This window comes from Fundulus heteroclitus, chromosome 22 (assembly GCF_011125445.2).
Source record: "Fundulus heteroclitus isolate FHET01 chromosome 22, MU-UCD_Fhet_4.1, whole genome shotgun sequence".
Lineage (NCBI taxonomy): Eukaryota > Metazoa > Chordata > Actinopteri > Cyprinodontiformes > Fundulidae > Fundulus > Fundulus heteroclitus.
In genome coordinates, this window is record NC_046382.1 from 24,176,776 (window position 1) to 24,195,330 (window position 18,555).

At 41.4% G+C, this 18,555-nt stretch overlaps 1 protein-coding gene across 1 annotated transcript; it reads right to left on the minus strand.

The window, feature by feature from the left end:
• Positions 1-6,061: 6,061 nt before the first annotated feature.
• Positions 6,062-13,886, minus strand: wnt8b (wingless-type MMTV integration site family, member 8b). The gene is made up of 6 exons (XM_012880481.3): positions 13,816-13,886; positions 12,555-12,588; positions 11,483-11,621; positions 9,509-9,634; positions 9,271-9,413; positions 6,062-6,753 (listed from the first exon to the last, which is right to left on the minus strand). The coding sequence occupies exons 1-6, from the start codon at positions 13,884-13,886 to the stop codon at positions 6,184-6,186; spliced, it is 1,083 nt and encodes a 360-aa protein (XP_012735935.1). The 3' UTR covers positions 6,062-6,183.
• Positions 13,887-18,555: the final 4,669 nt, after the last annotated feature.

Here is an 18,555-nt window from a genome sequence, read left to right on the forward strand (position 1 = left end):
GGACACATTTGATTGACAAAATATGACCTATTTTTAAAAGCATTTAAGGTGTTAAAAACACATTTGTTTTGTTTGTTTGTTACAATGTCATCGCATTTAAATTTGCTGAACAATTTGGTTCCATCACAATAGCGTGATTTAATAATTAATAATTCAGTCATTTCACTGGGTATCATCTTCATACAAGCAAATAGAGAAAATATATCACTTGCAGTATTAAAAAAAATACAATTTTATTTTCTGTGATTGATTATACTGATGTGACTGTTTATATATGCTGCCTGTTGCAATAAATGAAAGTGAAATAGCAAAAAAGAATGTATTGTTATTTTAATCTGTCTATTGTCTAGTGTTTGTGCTCTTATTTTTTTTTCTTTTTTTAACTTATTGTAGTATTTTGTTTTTGTTGTGTTGAATTAAGTGGTACCCTCTTCAGAATTTAGATCTTGATATGTCTGATATGTCTCAAATAAGCATTTATTCCCTAAAGGTATCTGGGTAATCGATTCCAATGTAATGGCATGTTGTTACCACAAGGGAGAGCCGTTTTTTGCTTTTCCATAGTAGTTACCATAAAATCATGATTTAATATTGCAATGAACTTCTCAGAAGGACTGTCCTTTTTAAGAAATAAATCTTTTAAAGAAATTAGTGAATATTCGTATTTAACTTGAATTTCAGAATAGTATGCCACATTTAGTCCGCTTGCATTATCCTAAGAGGGCACACTCCATTTGTAAAGTATGGGATTTTATGGCTCTCATAATAGGGAAACCACTGAAAAAACTGAGAAAAATGTTTATATTTCCAGACTATCTATCCATCCATCCCTCCATACTCTTTATTTTCAGCCTGTGATCTTCAGTAGGTTCCATATTTCAAGTCTGACATCTGTAGAAATATCAGTCTTATTTCAAAGAGAACCTTTGCATTTATACTTTAAAAAGTATGCAGCTTTGAAGGGGGGGGGGGGCTCCAATAAGTCCTGGTGTTGAGATGTGTTTGCTTGTCAAGCATGGTTCCTATAGATGCTCTCTATGATTCAAATTTAAAATAATTTATTTTAGCATATTTTGGCACATTTGTAACAATATTAAGTCTTGACACCCTGATGAAACAGAAAGGAGACGAGAAGAAAATAAACATCTTAAAATTGTTTCTCCTGTAATGAAAAAATATAAACATTAAAAGGGTTTGACAAAAAAAACCTCATAACTTTGACTTATTAGAGTCTTAATTTAAGGTAAATCTGGAGACTTCTGGGGCATTTGAAAGTACTTCCAGCATGAAAGTATTTTGCGCCATTTTAGCTCCATTTATCTTCCCATCAACTCAGACCAGTTCCTCTGTCCTCGAAGGAAATACTCCATATTTCCCTTTGGGCATGTTCAGGTGTTCAGGGTGATGTGAGGTGTCAGTTTCCCCCTACACATTGTGTTTCACATCTACGCCAGACAGTTCAATTTCCTTTGCACGTTTTGTGGCAAACTGCGAACACAACTTCTAAAGATATTCCTGCAGCAATCCCCCTTCTTATTTCCACTCTTCCATAAAGGTGAGATTTGTGGATTGTGCTAAATTTATACTTTTTATTCCATTTCACAATTTTCTATACTTCTCACAATGTATAGAACTGATACAAAATGATCCAGAAGGAGTAATAATAAGACTTAAAATGGCTCAACAGATAATAAAGTACAGTTTTTCGGTAACATGTTTAGTCGTTTTAATAAATATACTTTGATAGGGATGAAAGCGACATTTTGACAGGACAATTTTGCAGGGGGACACCCCTGCCAATGCACATTTTAATTGTTTCAGCAGGATGGACAGTAAAAAAAAAAAAAAAAAAAAAAAAGCAAATGAAAAATCAAGGACTTGAAACCCATAAAACTGCAGTATCCTGTGGTTACCCGACATGTCTATTTCTGGATGAAAATGTTTGGATAAAAAAAAACTGAGCAAACACCTTTGAAATCCTGAACCAATATTTGCTCGTGGTTATCACAGCCCTGGCATTAACGTCCAATCGCTGTCCATGGGATCACAGAGGGACGTAAACCCTGTACCTTGCTCCTGTGGCCTGATTACCCGAGGAAGCCCCGCTCTTAAACATCGCTCTGCCGTGGATGTAGATCTGACACATCCTGTCAGCCACTTTGATCATTGCCACTGAGTGTTTTTCTTTTTTTTTTTTATCTTTTGAGGAGGGAACAGGCGTGGGCTATTTCAGTTTGGTGATTCAGCAGCCTTTCCTGGCAGGTCATGTGTGTTTGCTCTTAAACAAGGATTTAGGGGCAGATTTAAATTGCAGGCACCGGGTGAGGCTCCCTGGTGGGTTCCCATGCCCAGTGTTTCCTGTGCAGATCAGTGAGCTGACCTGAGCAGGGCTGATCCCCCTCACCTCTCGCCCCCATTCTTTTGAGATATCAGTCACTGGGAGCTAGGACACCCCAGCAGGCTTCAAGAAGATTAGATCTCCATCCTGCAGATTCCACTACCGCTACTGTCCTTTTTCCATCTACTGAATCCTTTCCCAGAGGCAACTTGTAACAAACGCCTTCCATTACTAATCCTGTCATTTTTTTTTTAAAGATTACATGAACGGCGATACAGCAGCGGCTGCTGGTTTTGCAGAATTTGGTCAATCGCAGCTTGTTCAGGTGCCTTTTCATCTGTACTCATCTGCTTTCTCTCACATTCACACTGACCCTCGCCCCTGGAGGTGTTGTGGGTCTAAAACCTTTAAGTCATAAATCCCATTAGTCAAGGATCCTGTCAGGGATTATGAGTCTTTTTCCCAGCTTCAATCGTACAAATGATCCCCCCATTAACGTAAATATAAAGGTTCACAGTGTAAAGTTTTGAGGTTTTTTTTCAGTGACCTTACATTTCTGAAGGAATTTTCATTTAAAAAAAAAAAAAGCCTTTTAATGTCTTACGGTCTCACAAGGACTTTCTGATATATACAGGACAATAACCTGTTGTGTATTATCTCTCCACATGTTGCAAAGATTGCAAATCAAATCTGTTAACAAAACCATCTGCCTGAATTCCCGGCGCTCCTCTGGGTTGGTCGCCTCTCCTCCCGTCACCTTACGCTTACGTGTCATCACAGATTGGACACGGCAGGGTTGGCCCAGGAGACGGAAGTCCGGACCCCCGGGTCAGAGGTCGTGTCTGTCTCTACGTGGGGGTAGATGGTGCGTTTGGGTCGTGATCGGCGCTATGTGCCGTTTCACATGTCCCGTTCACCTCCACCTCTTCTTTTTGTGAGTATGTAAAGGTTTGAACCCGGGGGATGATGGTGGAAATTATCGGCAGTACACGGCACGACATCAGGCTTTGCCAGTCAAAGAAAATACGTTTTTTTTTTCCCTGCACGAAACAAGAAATAAACTTTAAAGAACAAAAGAAAAAAAGGTCTCGTGGACAGTGCGTATTATTCTCAAAGGTGGGGTCAGGACCCCCCCCCCCCCCCCCCTTTTCAGCTCAGCTAAAGTCAAGGATATTTTCAGCGTTGGCATTAGGGACTCAGAGCAGAGTGAGAAAAAACAGGCAAAGATTTAAACGTTTAAAATAAACACAAGGAGAACGTAATATACAAATGCCTTAAGAAACCAAATTTCTTGATATTTAGCCTCTCTAGAACCAGGCCTTGTCAGAAACCTTTAAAGAGATCTTGTTCCACACATTCCTCAGGTTATATGCAGTTGTTTGTAGGCTTATCTTTGAACATTGCTTGCTCATGTTCCGTCCAGCACCTTAAGAGTTTCAGGGAATTTTGAGTTGAGTTTGCTTGTTAAAAGCCATTTGACTCCAAAATTCAAACAATGTACCAATGCTTTGTCAACACAAATCCTTTAAAAACAACTTTTAAATGGAATCCTCAGGCCTTTTGTCACCAGCAACAAAATGTGTTCTTTTTGACAGAATCTATATATAAAAAAAAAAAACATCATGTGTAAGGACAGCGTGGATTCTCTTTGATTTTGTTTTTTTAAGTCGGCCACCAAATACAAAATTACAACTCTCAAAAGATGTCATCTATTAAGGGAAAAGCTATTCAAAGCAGCCGGGCTGTAAGTGAATAATCGCTCCTTCCACAGAGATGTAAAACACTCATCAGTCATTTTAAAGGCCTGATGGCAGATATTGCTGCCGTTGGTGCCACAAGCCGTCCCCAGCTTTTGTGGACGATAACTTTTATCATTTTTTTTCCCCAAAGGGAAAGATTTGTATTTACTTATGTACTTCACGTTTTAAATTACAATTGGTTTGATGGTGTGAAACATTGCCCAGGGACAGAAAGCCAAGAGCAATAGAAATCTGTAAAGGGACCATATATTTTTTTCCACATCACGGTACTTTTATAAGACACTGGACGTGAGCCACCTTCACAATAGCTTTGATGGGTTAACTTTAGCTCTACGGGGCTTTTTTCGCGGCGCTGAAAGACGTTTTGGCTCCTTTTCCGTCCTCTCTTGTTGACGTCTTACCGTGCCTCCAGGCTCCTCTGTTGCTACGACGCTCCCCTGGCGGAGCAATCCAGTCGGCCCACGGGGGGCCCATCAGAGGAGGAACGGGTTCCAATTATGATCATTATTTGGTAAATAAGATGTCAACAAGGTGTATCCTTGACACGCCGTTGTGTAAAAGGAGGAAGGTGCAGAAATGAACGCCCCCTTCTCAATGGGACCTCTAATCTCCCCCTTTCATGTCCCCTCCTCGTCTGAAGGGTCTCGGACTATGGCTGCCATGTGCAGGCCCGCCGGGGCCCGGCGCTTCTTACTCGCAGGTGGGTTGGTTGAGTGTCCTGGCAAGCATGTGTTTATAAAACTCGCTTGTTTGGGCACAATACTTGAACTAACTTCTTTTGAGCGAACAGTGTGAATCCGTGCAAAGCCTTTTCCCAAAGTTCTTTGGGAGGCGAGGGCCCATTGAGGGGAGAGAAGGGGGGATTACCTTCCTCGACAGCGGTGCATTTCCGAGAGAGCTGATTAGCTCTGCATTCATTGTTAAATCGAGCAAAGGAAGGCCCTAGAGGAGTGAAAGGACCCAAATAGGTGGGCCCAAAAAGAAAACAGCCACAGGAAGCCTTGCCCAGGCAGACCCAAAGTTTTCCCAACATTTCTTTCCCCACCACCACCGCCACCACTCCTGAGGAGGCGCAGCGTGAAAAAGGAGATTAGCATACAAAATTAGAGGCGGAATGATTTTTTAGGGGTAACCTGCTTCATTGCCCTCCACCCCCACGGCCCTGCTCTGTCTGGACAAAGTTAATTAAACCAGTATTAAACAGTGAAGGAACCTCCGAGCGCTCCACGAGGATTACCACGATGAAGGAGAGCGCTGGAGGTTATTTGTTGGGGCGTAATTGAGAAAGGCGTGAAGGGAAGGAGAGTTCGCTGGGCGCCTTTCTTTCTTTTTTTTTTTTTCTCTCCTCGGTTCGCCCCAGTGGGAGCAGAGCGAAAAGCGAGGCTGTTTGCTCCGAACCCGGCCGAGTATTCACGTCACAAAGGGCGTGTTAGCGCGTTCTCCGGCCTGAATGACACGCACGATTAAAGGATTTATCATTCTTTCATCACATTTTAATAGAGGGGAAATGAAAAAAAAACGGAACACTAACAATAAAGCCAGACTAGAAAGAAACAACGCCGTGCAATAAGTTAACAATGTACAGTACAAAGTGCTTCATTTTATTTACAATTAAATACATCATGAGGGCGAAGTCGGGTGATGGGCGAGATGAAAACGCTAAAGGAAATGTCAGAATGTGAAGGATTTCCGCACTAAACCTATGACTGTGAGGGTTTAAATCAACGGCTGCGCCAGATTATCTAATTCAATCTTTTTTTTTTGTATAGGTGTGAGAATAAATAATGTGGATAATTGGGAAAGTCAGCGAGGTCTCGTCCGGTGACATGTCAGCTTTTTTTTTTAAATGTAAAAAATATAAAAATATATCTTAAATACATTTATGCTAAGAAATCTATAAAGTTGTCTGTTTTATCGTGTGACTCTGTGCTGGAATAAACTTTAATATGAAGGGAGGGGGGGGGGGGGGAAGTGAAGTTTTTTGTCCAGAACACGTTTTTTTCCAGCAGAGTCCAGGCGTCTTGATGGAGATGCAGAGACATGAGGAGAGGGAAGGATGCGGGGGGAGGAGACGGGGGGGGATGCTCAGTGCTTCTTCCTCAGCCTCGGGCTTTTTCGGCGGATGGTGGCGCTCTCGTTCCTCCCCCTCTTACCTCCCTTCTTCACGCAATAGTACTTGGTCACAGTCTTCCTGCACTGCTCGCACTTCACCGCGCAGCACCAGTGGAACTTGCAGTTGCAGCTGGACACCATCTCGGCTTTGCGCTCCTCCACGGCCAGCCCGCACTCTCCGCACAGCCTCCTGCAGCTCCGCTTCTCCCACTTGTTCAGGTTCTTGCCCTTCTTCAGGCATTCGCGGCCCTCCGTGCCGGCCAGGCCCAGGGTGCGGTTCTCCAGGCAGTAGTCGGGCGAGTCTTCGAGGTGGACCAGCTCCTTGCGGGAGATGGAGTTGAAGGTCTCGGCGATGGCGCCACGGCTGGCCGCGCTGTTTCCCGCTCCGCGCAGGAGATCCACCTTCAGGGCCCTGTGGTACTTCTCCTTCAGGTAGTTCCCCACCTCCCTGAACTCGGGCAGCTGCAGCCAGCAGGTCTGCGTGGTGCAGCTTCCCGAAACCCCGTGGCACTTGCACGTCTTCTGCATGGTCCCCTTCACGGCCTGCAAACGCCACAAAGCAAGGACACATTTCAGAACCATGGACCTCCAGTTCAGTAGATTTTAAAGACACTTTAAAGTAATATTTTTTCGTCCCTGCCTTTATTGGTGTCTAATTTTCACTGTGAGATGTTTGGAAAAGATTATCAATACAACTTTAGAAGATGTACACTTTTTCAAGAAGAAAATGATGATGCCACAATCTTTTTATGACTAGAAAGAGCAACAGGGTGTGAGGATTATGTTTTACAATGGTGCAACGACTACAGTTCTAACTTCTAACTTTTCACATTTTACCATATTCAAACCCATAAACCTCTTAATATTTTATTGAAATTTGCTGAAACAGAGCAACACAAAGTAGTGCATAAATGTGAAGAGGCAGGGAAATTATGCATAATGAAGTCAAGTCACCTGCTTAGTGAATACAATCCACTTGTATGTAATTTAATCTCAGATTAAAACCAGCTGCTCTGTGAAAGCCTCAGAGACAAACAGCATCATGAATACCAACCTGATAGGTCAGGGATTATAGGGGTTTGGTTATAAAACAATGTCCTAATAATGGAGTACTGTTCAGTCCATGACCCGAAACTGGAAAGGTTCTGGCAGAACTGCAAACCAACCAAGACCAAGACACCAACTAAACCCACAGGGTAAACAAGGAGAGCATTAATTGGAAAAGTAGAGATCTACAGAGTGTGCTTTGGTCAAGATTTTGGCCGCACCTCACCTTGAACCGACTATCTGAGGTTAAGACGGCCGATTCCAGGTGATGTACAGTATTTAGGTTTCGATTCTGAACAGTCAAACATGGTGGTGGCCACGTCATGCTGTGGGGATACTTTTCTTCAGCAAAGAGAGTGTAGCAGGTCAGAGCGGAGGGGAAGGTGGGTCAAGTTACAGGGCCTTAAAGAAAGCATGTCAGGGGTTCCAAAAGATTTGAGACTGGGATTGGAGGCTCAGTGAAAACAAAATGTACAGTCTGATGAAATCATAGCATATCATAGCACATACATGCATCCAGTGGCCTAGTCAAAGTCCAGACCTAAGCACAGCTGAGAATCTGAGGCAAGACTTGAAAACCGATGTTCAGAGGAGCAGTCCACTTGCTCTGACTGAGCTTGAGTTATTTTGTAAAGTTGACTAGAGAAAAGAAATCAGTCTACATAGTTTCCCCAAAAAACTCAAATCTATATTTACAGAAAAAGTTGGTTCTACAAATGATTGACTCGTCGGGGCCTGAAAACAAATTCACTCGACATTTTTCAAATTAGGTTGAAAAATGTGGAAAATCCCGATTCACTTTTGTTCTATTCTGCGTATAAACATCACACAAAATCCCAACGAAATCCATTGAAGCTTGTTCTCTTTAGACAAGGCGAAAAGCTTGGCCCGTGCGACTACAATCGGCCGGCACAGTACGTGTGAAATGTTGCACTGCAGCGCAATGTCTCCGTGCAGATGAAGGCGCGTACGCAAGTGAGCGAGGAATCGCCTCCGTCTGTTGATTGATGTGTTGTCAAATTAACAAACTGCATTGTTAGAGCTTCTGACACAAAGTGGAAGAAGAATGAGCGCCCTGAACAGAAGATAGCTTCAAGTGTCTTTGTCGTCCTCTGTGTCTCCTGACTTTACCCGACACAAAACAGATGTCTGGCGATAAAGCAAGGGGCGCTTTCTTCTCGCGGAGAGGCGGCGAACTCTACACCGAGGTGAAGCTGAATCAAAGTTTCACATCGAGCCCCATTGTCCCGCCCAGAATAAATAGGAGTATTTATTTAGCATGTTCCTTGTCAACATGTTTTTCCTGTGAGTGGGGACCCTACCGAGAAGTCCCATTGAGTTCAGGAATAAAAAAAAGAGTTTTTTTCTCTCGCTTTCTATCCCCATTTTTTTCTGTTACAATGATGCTCCAGGTGCCATTAGGATCCCAAGGCCCTACAGGGGGGAGCAAAGGCATCATAAACAAAGAGCACTTCAGCTGCACGCCTGTGGTCTCCTCAGACTCCCCCGGGGCCGGACAAAGACCAACATAAATGTGGGATCCTTATTGCAAGAATAAAAAGTAAAACACTTATTTTAAGGAAGTGGAATAATGCAGAATGCTTTGCAATGTCTGGCTCCCCAGGATCTCCAATTAAGCTTGCACCAGCCATCCCGAGATTCTTGAGCTGAGGTATTGTCATAAAGTGCATTCAGTCTTGGTAAATAGGCCCTTCTGGTACACCGAACACACTGTTATTATTGGGGACGAGTGGCACCTCACTTATAGAGATCTGAAAGGGATGCTTGGGTGGCACACTCAGTGTAATGCTGAGAAGGGATAAAAAAAAAAAAAATGATTCAAAGGGTGCTTTACATTATGCACGCTGTCGGGGGACCAAAAAGAGATTCCCAAAATTTCAACCAGGTTACCACCCAGTTCACAACCTGGTTCAAATTAAGGCTCCCATGGCGTCGGATCCTTCGGGTGCATCTTTCATTTTTTAAAGCGACGAAGTGAGTTCAGAGCTGTACCTTCCGCCCAGCTTCGTTATTGTGAAGATTCATGGCCGCCCGAGCGTCCTGCCCGGTCTCCAAGGCATCCACAAACTGCTTGGAGATGGCCTCGCCGAAGCCAACATTATCGCTGCAGCCACCCCAGAGCCAGCCGTGACCACCTAACACAGACAAAAGGGAACAAGATTAATTACTGCTTATTGTCCCGCACATTTTCTGGATGCTAATGTGCAAAAAATCCATGAAAGTCTCTGACCTCGTTGTCCGTTCCTGCTGTCGTCACAGCCACAGTTGTCAAAGTCTCCGAGGCTGCAGTTCCTGGTCAGGGTGTACATGACCCCAGCAGAGCTGATGGCGTGGACGAATGCAGTCTCTCGGTTTGCTGTCGATAGAAAAAGCTCTTTATACGTGTTTCCTATAATGGCATCTGTGCCCATGTGTTTCACGCGACATGCAGTTTATAATAGGATGTGATTAATCAAAATGTTCAGCTTTTACCTTTTATAAATCATCAAAAACGGAGTGAACTAATGTGTGATTTTACTTCTGGATATTGTTCAGAGTCCTTTGCAAGTCACAAAATGTGACATTTACAGTAAAAGCCAGAAAGATATCTTCCATTTTATTATTGTTTCATGTTCAGATTGTCTTAAGGATGAGAACTGTACAGTTATTTGATCCAAAGGGAATCAATCGAGAAACATTGGAAGCATGACCTGGGCATTACTGCACTGTCTACTTTGAGTAATGCTAGATGAGTTTAGAGTTACCCAGTGAGGAGGAGGAGGAGGAGGAGGAGGAGGAGGAGGAGGAGGAGGAGGAGGAGGAGGAGGAGGAGGAGGAGGAGGAGGAAGTCAGGAGACAGACACCTATCAAACAGGCACCTCTTGCCAGGATTTAAAGCTCTCCATAGGAGGCCCAGTTTGTCTATAATACAACACTGTGGCAAATCACTGGATGTCGCAAAAATTGAGATTTGACACGTAAACTTCAGATAGATGTAATTTCTGCTCTGGTTTTGGCCAGCATTGACCCTCCTATTTATACAAGGTTCCTCCAACAACTGAATCATCAAAAATAGTCTACTAATTATTAGTGAGCCATGCAGTGGTTGTGCAAGTCTGGCTTTTCACTACCTAATCAATCCATGCTTGACCCAGGAGGGTTAAACTGCAGTAACACAACTGTCAAGACGTTCTCCCGACAACATGGTCTCTGCCTAGCTCATACTCAGTACATCTGTCTACAGCTGGTTTCCCACAAAAACTTGTGTTTGACCCCAAACACTCACCGATCTAATGCTACACACGTGGCGGACGCAAAAGAAGTTTGATTGCTTCAGACTGAAGCTGCAGTGAAACACAGACAAGAGACCGCAGCGGAAGCTGAGCGGTTAAGCTAAACAAGAGCAGCTATTGGTTTAGCGCAGTCACGTTAGCAGATGTTCTGCACTGACAGAGGAGATCTAAAAAGTAAAGGATTTTCTTCCATGAAAAACTTTATGCTCACAAACAATCCCTATAGCTAGCTGTCTCAGCACCCCCAGGTCTGCCGCATGGATGACCTTTATGGTAAAAAAGCTCATTCCATCCTGTTACAAGTGGCGCCAATAAGCAGCCGCCCATCCCTTCCACATATTCCAGGAACACAGTCTATAGGACACTGAATCTAGCTGACACGTTATCATTCATACATGGAACTAACTTCTTATTTTTAACAGAGCAACAATGTTTTTTTGGGTTTTTTTTGTAAGAAAGTACTTCTACAATGACTTTTGTGATATACAAATGATGAAAAAGGTAATTAAGATTTTCTGGTGTTTTATACTTTTAGTAGTCATAGGTGTTATGGCTCTAAAATATGATGATATTTGCCCTTTAATGTTTTCCAGAAAAGCTTTTAAACGCATCTGATAATTAAACCACTGGAATGTCAATATTTATTGCAACTCTAGATTTAAGTACAGTTTTGCTGTTAAAAACTGGTGGTAAGATTTCTGCTTACAACACAAATCTGTGAATGTATTCAGTTGGCTAAATGAAAAGATTTCAAATTAGCCAAATAATCAGACAGTTTGTTCCTCTAATTCTTAATAAATTGATCTCATATGCTAAAATGTGTTGTTGTTTTTATTTTTATGTCAAAGCAGACATGCTCATTTAGCAAACATAAAAGACAACACCGAGGCCATGAAGCCACACAATGACAGTCACACTCTGTGGGCGCTTACCGCTGCGCAGGCTGCTGTGTGTGGACAGCTGCAGAGCTCTCTCGGGGCAGTTCCAGCGGTCCCACGCGAACTGATATTTGCACTCATCGATGCCACTCTGAGCTCCTGCCGCCACGCTGCTCGAATAGATCAGGTACGCCTGCAGCAACATCACACACGGCACGATTTCACAGCCATGACACAACGCAAGCGTCTCGTCTGCAAGATGAGGCAGAAAATTTCTGCAGACGGAGAGGTTTTTTAAGGAACCTGATGTACTTCATGCACATGAAGGTAGCCTCCTGACAAAGGCTTTTTTTCATTGCGTCCCTCTTACGGCGCATATATCGAATGCAGCGTAGGACAGCTCGGCTTACAATTGTCAGGGATAAATAATGAATGCATACAGATTTCAGTTAGCATTTTCCTTCTGCTGCTTTAAAAAAAAAACATGAAGAGCAAAGATCTAAACTAAGCCCACCCATGTTGTGAAAACAAAACTGGAAAGAAATATCCACCAGTTTTTGTCAAAAAGAATATTTGTGAAATATTTGATTAACTTGTGAAAAAAAATGTGAAAAGGATGAATTCATGACAAACATAAATATCTTTCTGCTATTTAAGCCGATGGGTATTTCTCAGAGGCCTGCACTCTGAGCTTGGCTTTCGTCTGCCGCTCCAGAGTCAGTTCAGACTGCATGAATGATAATATAACTAATATGTCTCAAGTGGCCTTCAGGGAGATGGAGTACCACCTCTTTCACGGGGATCCGGCTCACTAATGATGACCACCCACAACACCGCTGCCTGCCCTCGCTTCTTAACACACTCGACCATTGGACGTACACAGAGCTTCTGAATAAGGTCAAGTGTACCAAGAGGGTAGCAGAGGGGGGGAGAGAGGGGGGAAAAAAATCACAAAACGCCAAGAATATCACTGATTTAGCGCTTTTGTTGGGTACAGACAGGAACCCAGACCTTGTCAATATACTTGAGTTAAGATAACACAGGGAGTGAGGTTTATCTCCCGCTTTTGCCAAAGAGAAAGAAAAAAAAAAGAGATTAAGGGAAGATCAAAAGAAGCCTGGCTTACCTTGGGTCCGGTCATCAGGAAATTATTCACTGACCTGGAAAAGGAGACAGCTTATTTCAGTTGGGAAAGCTCAGTGTCCGCCACAAATTCCTCCACTAGCATCTCTCATTAGTGTGCCGTGGACATGTGCAACTGTGACACCGTGTGGGCATCCAAATCTCAGCCCAAATGATTTCTAGGAGGCGCTTTGAAGAAAGGCGACGGTTCATTTCCATCTTTTTTCTGCAATATTCATAATGACTTTTGAAAACCCGAGAATCCTTTTTTTTTGTCTGCAAATAAATTGATTTCTAAATGTCTCCGGTTGAAAGAAATTGCATAATAGCATCATGTGTCAACCAACCCACAACCAAAAGAGGTGTGAATCAATAGATTTTGTTTCTGACCTTAATTCGGTTGAGTCTATTCACACAGAAGCAGTTGGCAATAAATATCATCTCACTTGGACAAAACCAATTATATGGCAATATATCATTAAGGATATGTAATTAATATGCCACTGAACAATCAGCTGCATGCAGTCCAGTTCTAAGGTGGCATTAATGGACATAGCTTTGATATGAATGACACGGCTTTCTGCTCAGGGCTGCAGAGACTAGGGGCCGCCAAGAGGCAAACATTTAAAGTAGAAAATTTAAACGATTATTTTCATTTATACACTCAGTTAGTTTTCTTGTTGTTTATTTACATGATGGTCAAGCTGTGGTATATGAGGCACAGTTTAGGCTTCCATGAGAAATTACAGTCTGGACTGCATCTGATCATATTTACCTTAAAGCAAAATACCTACCTTATAAAAACTTGGACTGAATTATTGTACAGCGATCACTGATGTGAAAGGTTGTGATTTGTGACACTTTTGTTCCGTGTTTTTTTCAATTATATTTTTGAAATATAGCTGAAGCATTTTCTTTGTTAGCTCTCAATGTTTCTTGCGAGTCACAAAGTAAACAGGCTTCCTCGGACACACGGGCCTCTATATGTCCTTTCTTCATGCAGCCATCGAGAGCCAAATATCACAATCTGGCAAACCCCCAAATGCATGGTAAATTTAAATCTTTGCATCTACCGGCAAATACGGTCTGTAGGGCACTTCCATGAAAAGCTTGAAACTTTCTGAATAAAGCGAGAATTTTATTTAATGTCATTTGCGCAGTCACCGACCTACATAAGTCCTATGTAAACCAATTCAGAATAAATATTCGGATGAGGGGGGAAAAATACAAATAATAATAACACATTATAAATAAAATAAACTCACCAGCAGTAGTACAACCTCATGTGCGTCATTAGAATAAAAACGTAGAAGAAAACCTCCCAGTGGACGAACATCCTGACAGGTGAGGCGGTAGCTGCGCACAGAACAAGGGATGCAGAGGGGACTGAGCGCACCGAACTCCACCAGGAGCTATCCGGATTCAAGGAGGGGGCTCTGAAATGGAGCCGCTCTCGTCCCAACAAGAGATTATCTGCTTAATTAAAGATTTTCCCCCCTCCTTAGCTCCCTGGCCAATCAGAGGTATTGCCCAGAGGAGAGACTGAAATGATCAAAAGGGCACCCTGGGCCTTCAGGGCCGGGCGACGGTGGCTCCCCTGCCTCCACTCAGCAGCAGAGGAAGATCTGTTTAATCCCGCAGGAAAAGTGTAACACTGATCCCCCGAAATTCAGCTAAGGAAAAGTTTACTTTAGATATCTATTGCAGATCTGATTGCTGGGATTTGTGGATGATAGCGAAGTGAAATCGGATTGTTGGGCTGATGAGGCGTCAAAAATTAGTAATTTGGAAGTACAATCTGAGGTTCAACAAATGTGTGATTGAATCAAGGCGAGCTGACCCGAAACTCCTGGGCTATTACTCACACAGATAAGCTAAAAGGTGTTTTATATTTCAAAACAAACGGCATCAATGCTGGACATTGGTTTAAAAAAAAGAAGAAGAAAAAACAGAGCTGCAGATTTGCATGTCAAACGCTGCCTAAGCGGATGATTGGTTTCAGGCAAGGTTCAAGCCAGCGACTGAATTTCAATTGAAAAAAATTGTTTTTTACCATTAAGCCTACATTGAAATTTTAAAAATGTTTATTAAAATTTAGGTTTAGTCAGTTGCAAAATAAAAAGTGAAGCTCTGATCAGAAATGGAACCACTTTCATCGCTAATCCAGACGATCATTTCCTGACGCTGGATGAAGGACTTTTCTCCAATAACCTCGTCTGACCCCCGGGTCTCTTTCCTTTTGGCTCAGGCTGGCCTTTCGAAAAACTTCTTGAGTGCAAATTGGGATTAAAGAGAGACACAGAGAAAAATCTTATTTGAAAGGTGGTGGCGGAGGGAGTGATGTTTGTGGATTAAAATTTAAAGAGAGATGATGAGCAAGAGGAGAAGCATCCTGTGGTTTTAGTTGGGGAAAAACATAAATAATGAAATATTATTTCACAAAAAACAACAAGACTGTAGGGTAACATGTTAAAATAGCCAAAAAGCATCTAAGATGGGTGATGTTCACAGAATAACTCTGTAAAGATGTTGAAACACTTCTCCTCTGGGCTGTGGAGGGGCAAGTCTCATGGAAACCAGAATGATGCACAAATAGATAAATATTAAAATAAACAAATAAGATGTTCAATAAACTGTGCTGTTATAGTTTCTTTTACTTTCATCAATACTCAATACAGAATTGTGTTTTCTTTTTCTTTCTTTTTTTTACATTTGCTCCAAAACTTTTGATATATTTTTCAAAGTGCCCAAAAGCTTCAAGAGTTGTTCGCTGGTGGTCCCAAAAGTTTTTGTTCCTGAGTTCCCGTTCATTCAGCAGGTCTTTTGTAAACATTTTTAATAGATAACATTTTTATGCACATGAATATTTGAAGTAGTGATAAAGCATTGCTTCGTTTTAAATAAATTGAAATAAAATTGGCATGTTAGTACAATAAAAGAATTCCTGATAATCCTTCAAAGCATTCATTGGTTAGACATTTATTTATCTTTTTTACATTTTTATATGAATAAATAATAAAATCATTGACCGATAAAATTCTCAAGAAATCAACCAATGAATAATCAACATTAGCTTCATTTTAATATTAAATTATTACAAATTACTTCCATATCAAAAATTTATTTTCTTGGAAGTATTTGACAAAGTTTCATTAACATTGTATTTGTGTTGTTTTTCATATGACATTCCTAATTACAGAACATGTGAGAAGACAATTTACCCTACTAAAATGTAGTATTAGTATATTTACGTATGTGAAAAAAGGAAAACAAAACAAACAATAATATGCATATTTACTTCGTAATTTTAAAAAAAAGAACAGTTAAAAGGGTGTCTTGAACCACTACACAAATACAGCATTGTCCACACTTATTTGCATTAGCGTCCCAAGAAAGGATGTTTCAAAAACTGCAAGTACATTCATGCTCAATTGCAGAAGTATAAAATCTCACGTTGACATTTTTGCTGTAGGTTCATCATCCTCCTTAGTGTATGTAGGGGGTGGGAAGATGAGCTTGGATCCTCACTAGTGTTGTTTTATATCCTGTTGTTTTGGGGAAAAAAATTATTTGATAAGTTTAGTCAAATAGCTTGTTTGCACTGTAGCATTTAATTCCCTTCTGTTTGAATTATAAGTTATCTTCTCTTTCCCATTTTCAAGAATGGCTAGAAGAAGAGGCCTCTTGGTTGCAACATATTTACACTGAAGGGAGAGAGAAGGAACATGTTACTAGTAAAACTTTATAGCCACAATTAAAAAACACAATTTAAGAAAGAAACCATGAATTCAAAAGGTTCCTCAGTGACACTTCTTCTGTGTGAAATCTTAGAGGTGTCACTAACTTTGGCACCAGTAATTTTAGCAAAAAAGGGATTTTCTTTTACCCCCTCCACTGATTTATTAACCACCACAACAAAAACAACAACAACAATAATAATAATAATAATAATAATAATAATAATAATAATAATAATAATAATTATTATTATTATTATTATTATTATTATTATTCAGTAATAATACTACAGTAACACACTTTAATTTAAGGCTTGGTTTTACTGTTATATTGTGTTTCAGACTGCAGTTGAAATTCTGCCCTATGATTTTGATTCCTCTCCAAAATAAACAACAGCAGCTCTGAGTTAATACACAAGTTATTACACAAGTTTGCCAGTATCCCTCTGCAACTGTCTGTCTCAACAGTGAATTTTCATGGGTGTTGCATGGCACAAAAAGGATGGCGTGACAGTCAGCAGCCAATGAACTGAGGGTTGGTGCCATCGTCTGGGTGACAAAGGCCAGCAGTGGTCGCTCCGCTTACAGTGGATTTGGATCAGATTCAGACTGATGGCTGCTCACAGCGACACAAGCACGCAAAGACGCAGACAAAACTGTTGCAACAAGCGAATAGCCTTTGATGCTTTCTCACGCAACAGAGGGGAGGATGGATTGCACATTATTGCAAATTTCCCAAGAGGTCCCAAAAAAATGGAGCAACAAAAAAAAAAAGAATTCTTGAGATGTTTGGACAGTCTTGCTGGCAAACATCAAAAGCCTCCTTGTTGACCTCAGCATGAGAATTACCTTCCACCTCTGAGCAAATCCAGCTTAAACAATGGGAACTGGAGAGCATTTGGTGCTGTGGAGTATTCAAACAGACCTGAGGTAAAGGTGACAAAGAGATTCAAACGCTCTCGCCACCCATAAAGCCATAAGTAATTTTACAGAGTAGGAAGAGAGGAAAAGAACAGGGTAGCTTCTCCCAACAGGAGTCAGGTTGCCAGATGCGCCGTCAGAGCGTTGAGGCTCTAGACAGCACATCTGATGTTTACGTGCACAAGTGTCCAAGTTGAGGCTTTGGTCGCCTTTTTACGCTCTAAAGGCATTTGGTCTGAATGCAGCCTAAGCCTACTGCAGCATAACTACAGAGATATCTTATGATAAAGCCACTCTAACTATAAGCTTTATTAAAATGGAAAGTTTAAAGCCTAGTCTTAAAAGTAGACAGGGTGTCTGCCTCATGGACCAAAACTGGGAGTTGGTTCCACAGGAGAGGAGCCTGATAGCTAAAGGATCTGCCTCCCATTCTACTTTTAGAGACTCTAGGAACCACCAGCAGACCTGCGGTCTGAGAGCGAAGTGCTCTGTTAGGAACATACAGGGTAATCAGAGCTCTGATATATGAGCCTGATTATTAAGGGCTTTATATGTGAGAAGGAGAACTTTAAATTATATTCTTGATTTAACAGGAAGCCAATGAAAGGAAGCTAAAATTGGAGAAATATGATCCCGCTTGTTGATTTTCATCAGAACTCTTGCTGCAGCATTTTGGATCAGCTGAAGACTTCAAACTGCATTTTGTGGACCTCCTGATATTTAAGAATTACAATAGTCCAGCCTTGAAATAACAAATGCATGGACTAGTAATTCAGCATCAAGGTGAAAAAGGGAAACCCTAGAAATCTGTTTAATATGGGATTAAAATGACATGTCCTGGTCAAAAATAACTCCAAGGTTTTTTTTACTGTGATACCAGCAGCCAATTTAATGCAATCCAGATTAGGTGATTGATTAAGAAGTTTGTCCTACTTTTTAAACTCATAAACCTCCTGCCAGAGCGCAGAGGGCTAAAGAGTCTGTGCCCAGGGTGAAGGGTCAGACAGGATTTTCTTAGTCCTGGAGAGACTGTGAGACCTGGCAACGCCCGTCAGTGAGGAAGGGGTGCAGCCGATGAGTTTTTGAGTTGTCAGTGGCATCTCTGGCATGATAAGTTCAGTGGAGCACAAAAACTCAACACGCATTAGCAGCAACTAATATTTTTGTGATGCATACAACTAGACTTTGATCAATCTTAAATTAAACTGATAATTCTCATAAACCATAACACTTGAAATTACATTTTACATAAGCTAAATGTAATTTATTTTTTATACGTAAAATTACAAATAAAGGCTCACTCATATATTAATGTATTGAACAGAAAAGCTTCACATCGATCCTTCA

Coding starts and splice junctions, on each gene's coding strand:
- wnt8b (XM_012880481.3), bottom strand. CDS start 13,886: ATGTTCGTCCACTGGGAGGTTTTCTTCTACGTTTTTATTCTAATGACG. Junction 11,622..12,554: donor TCCTGATGACCGGACCCAAG/GTAAGCCAGGCT, acceptor ATGTTGCTGCAG/GCGTACCTGATCTATTCGAG. Junction 9,414..9,508: donor CAGCAGGAACGGACAACGAG/GTCAGAGACTTT, acceptor TGTCTGTGTTAG/GTGGTCACGGCTGGCTCTGG.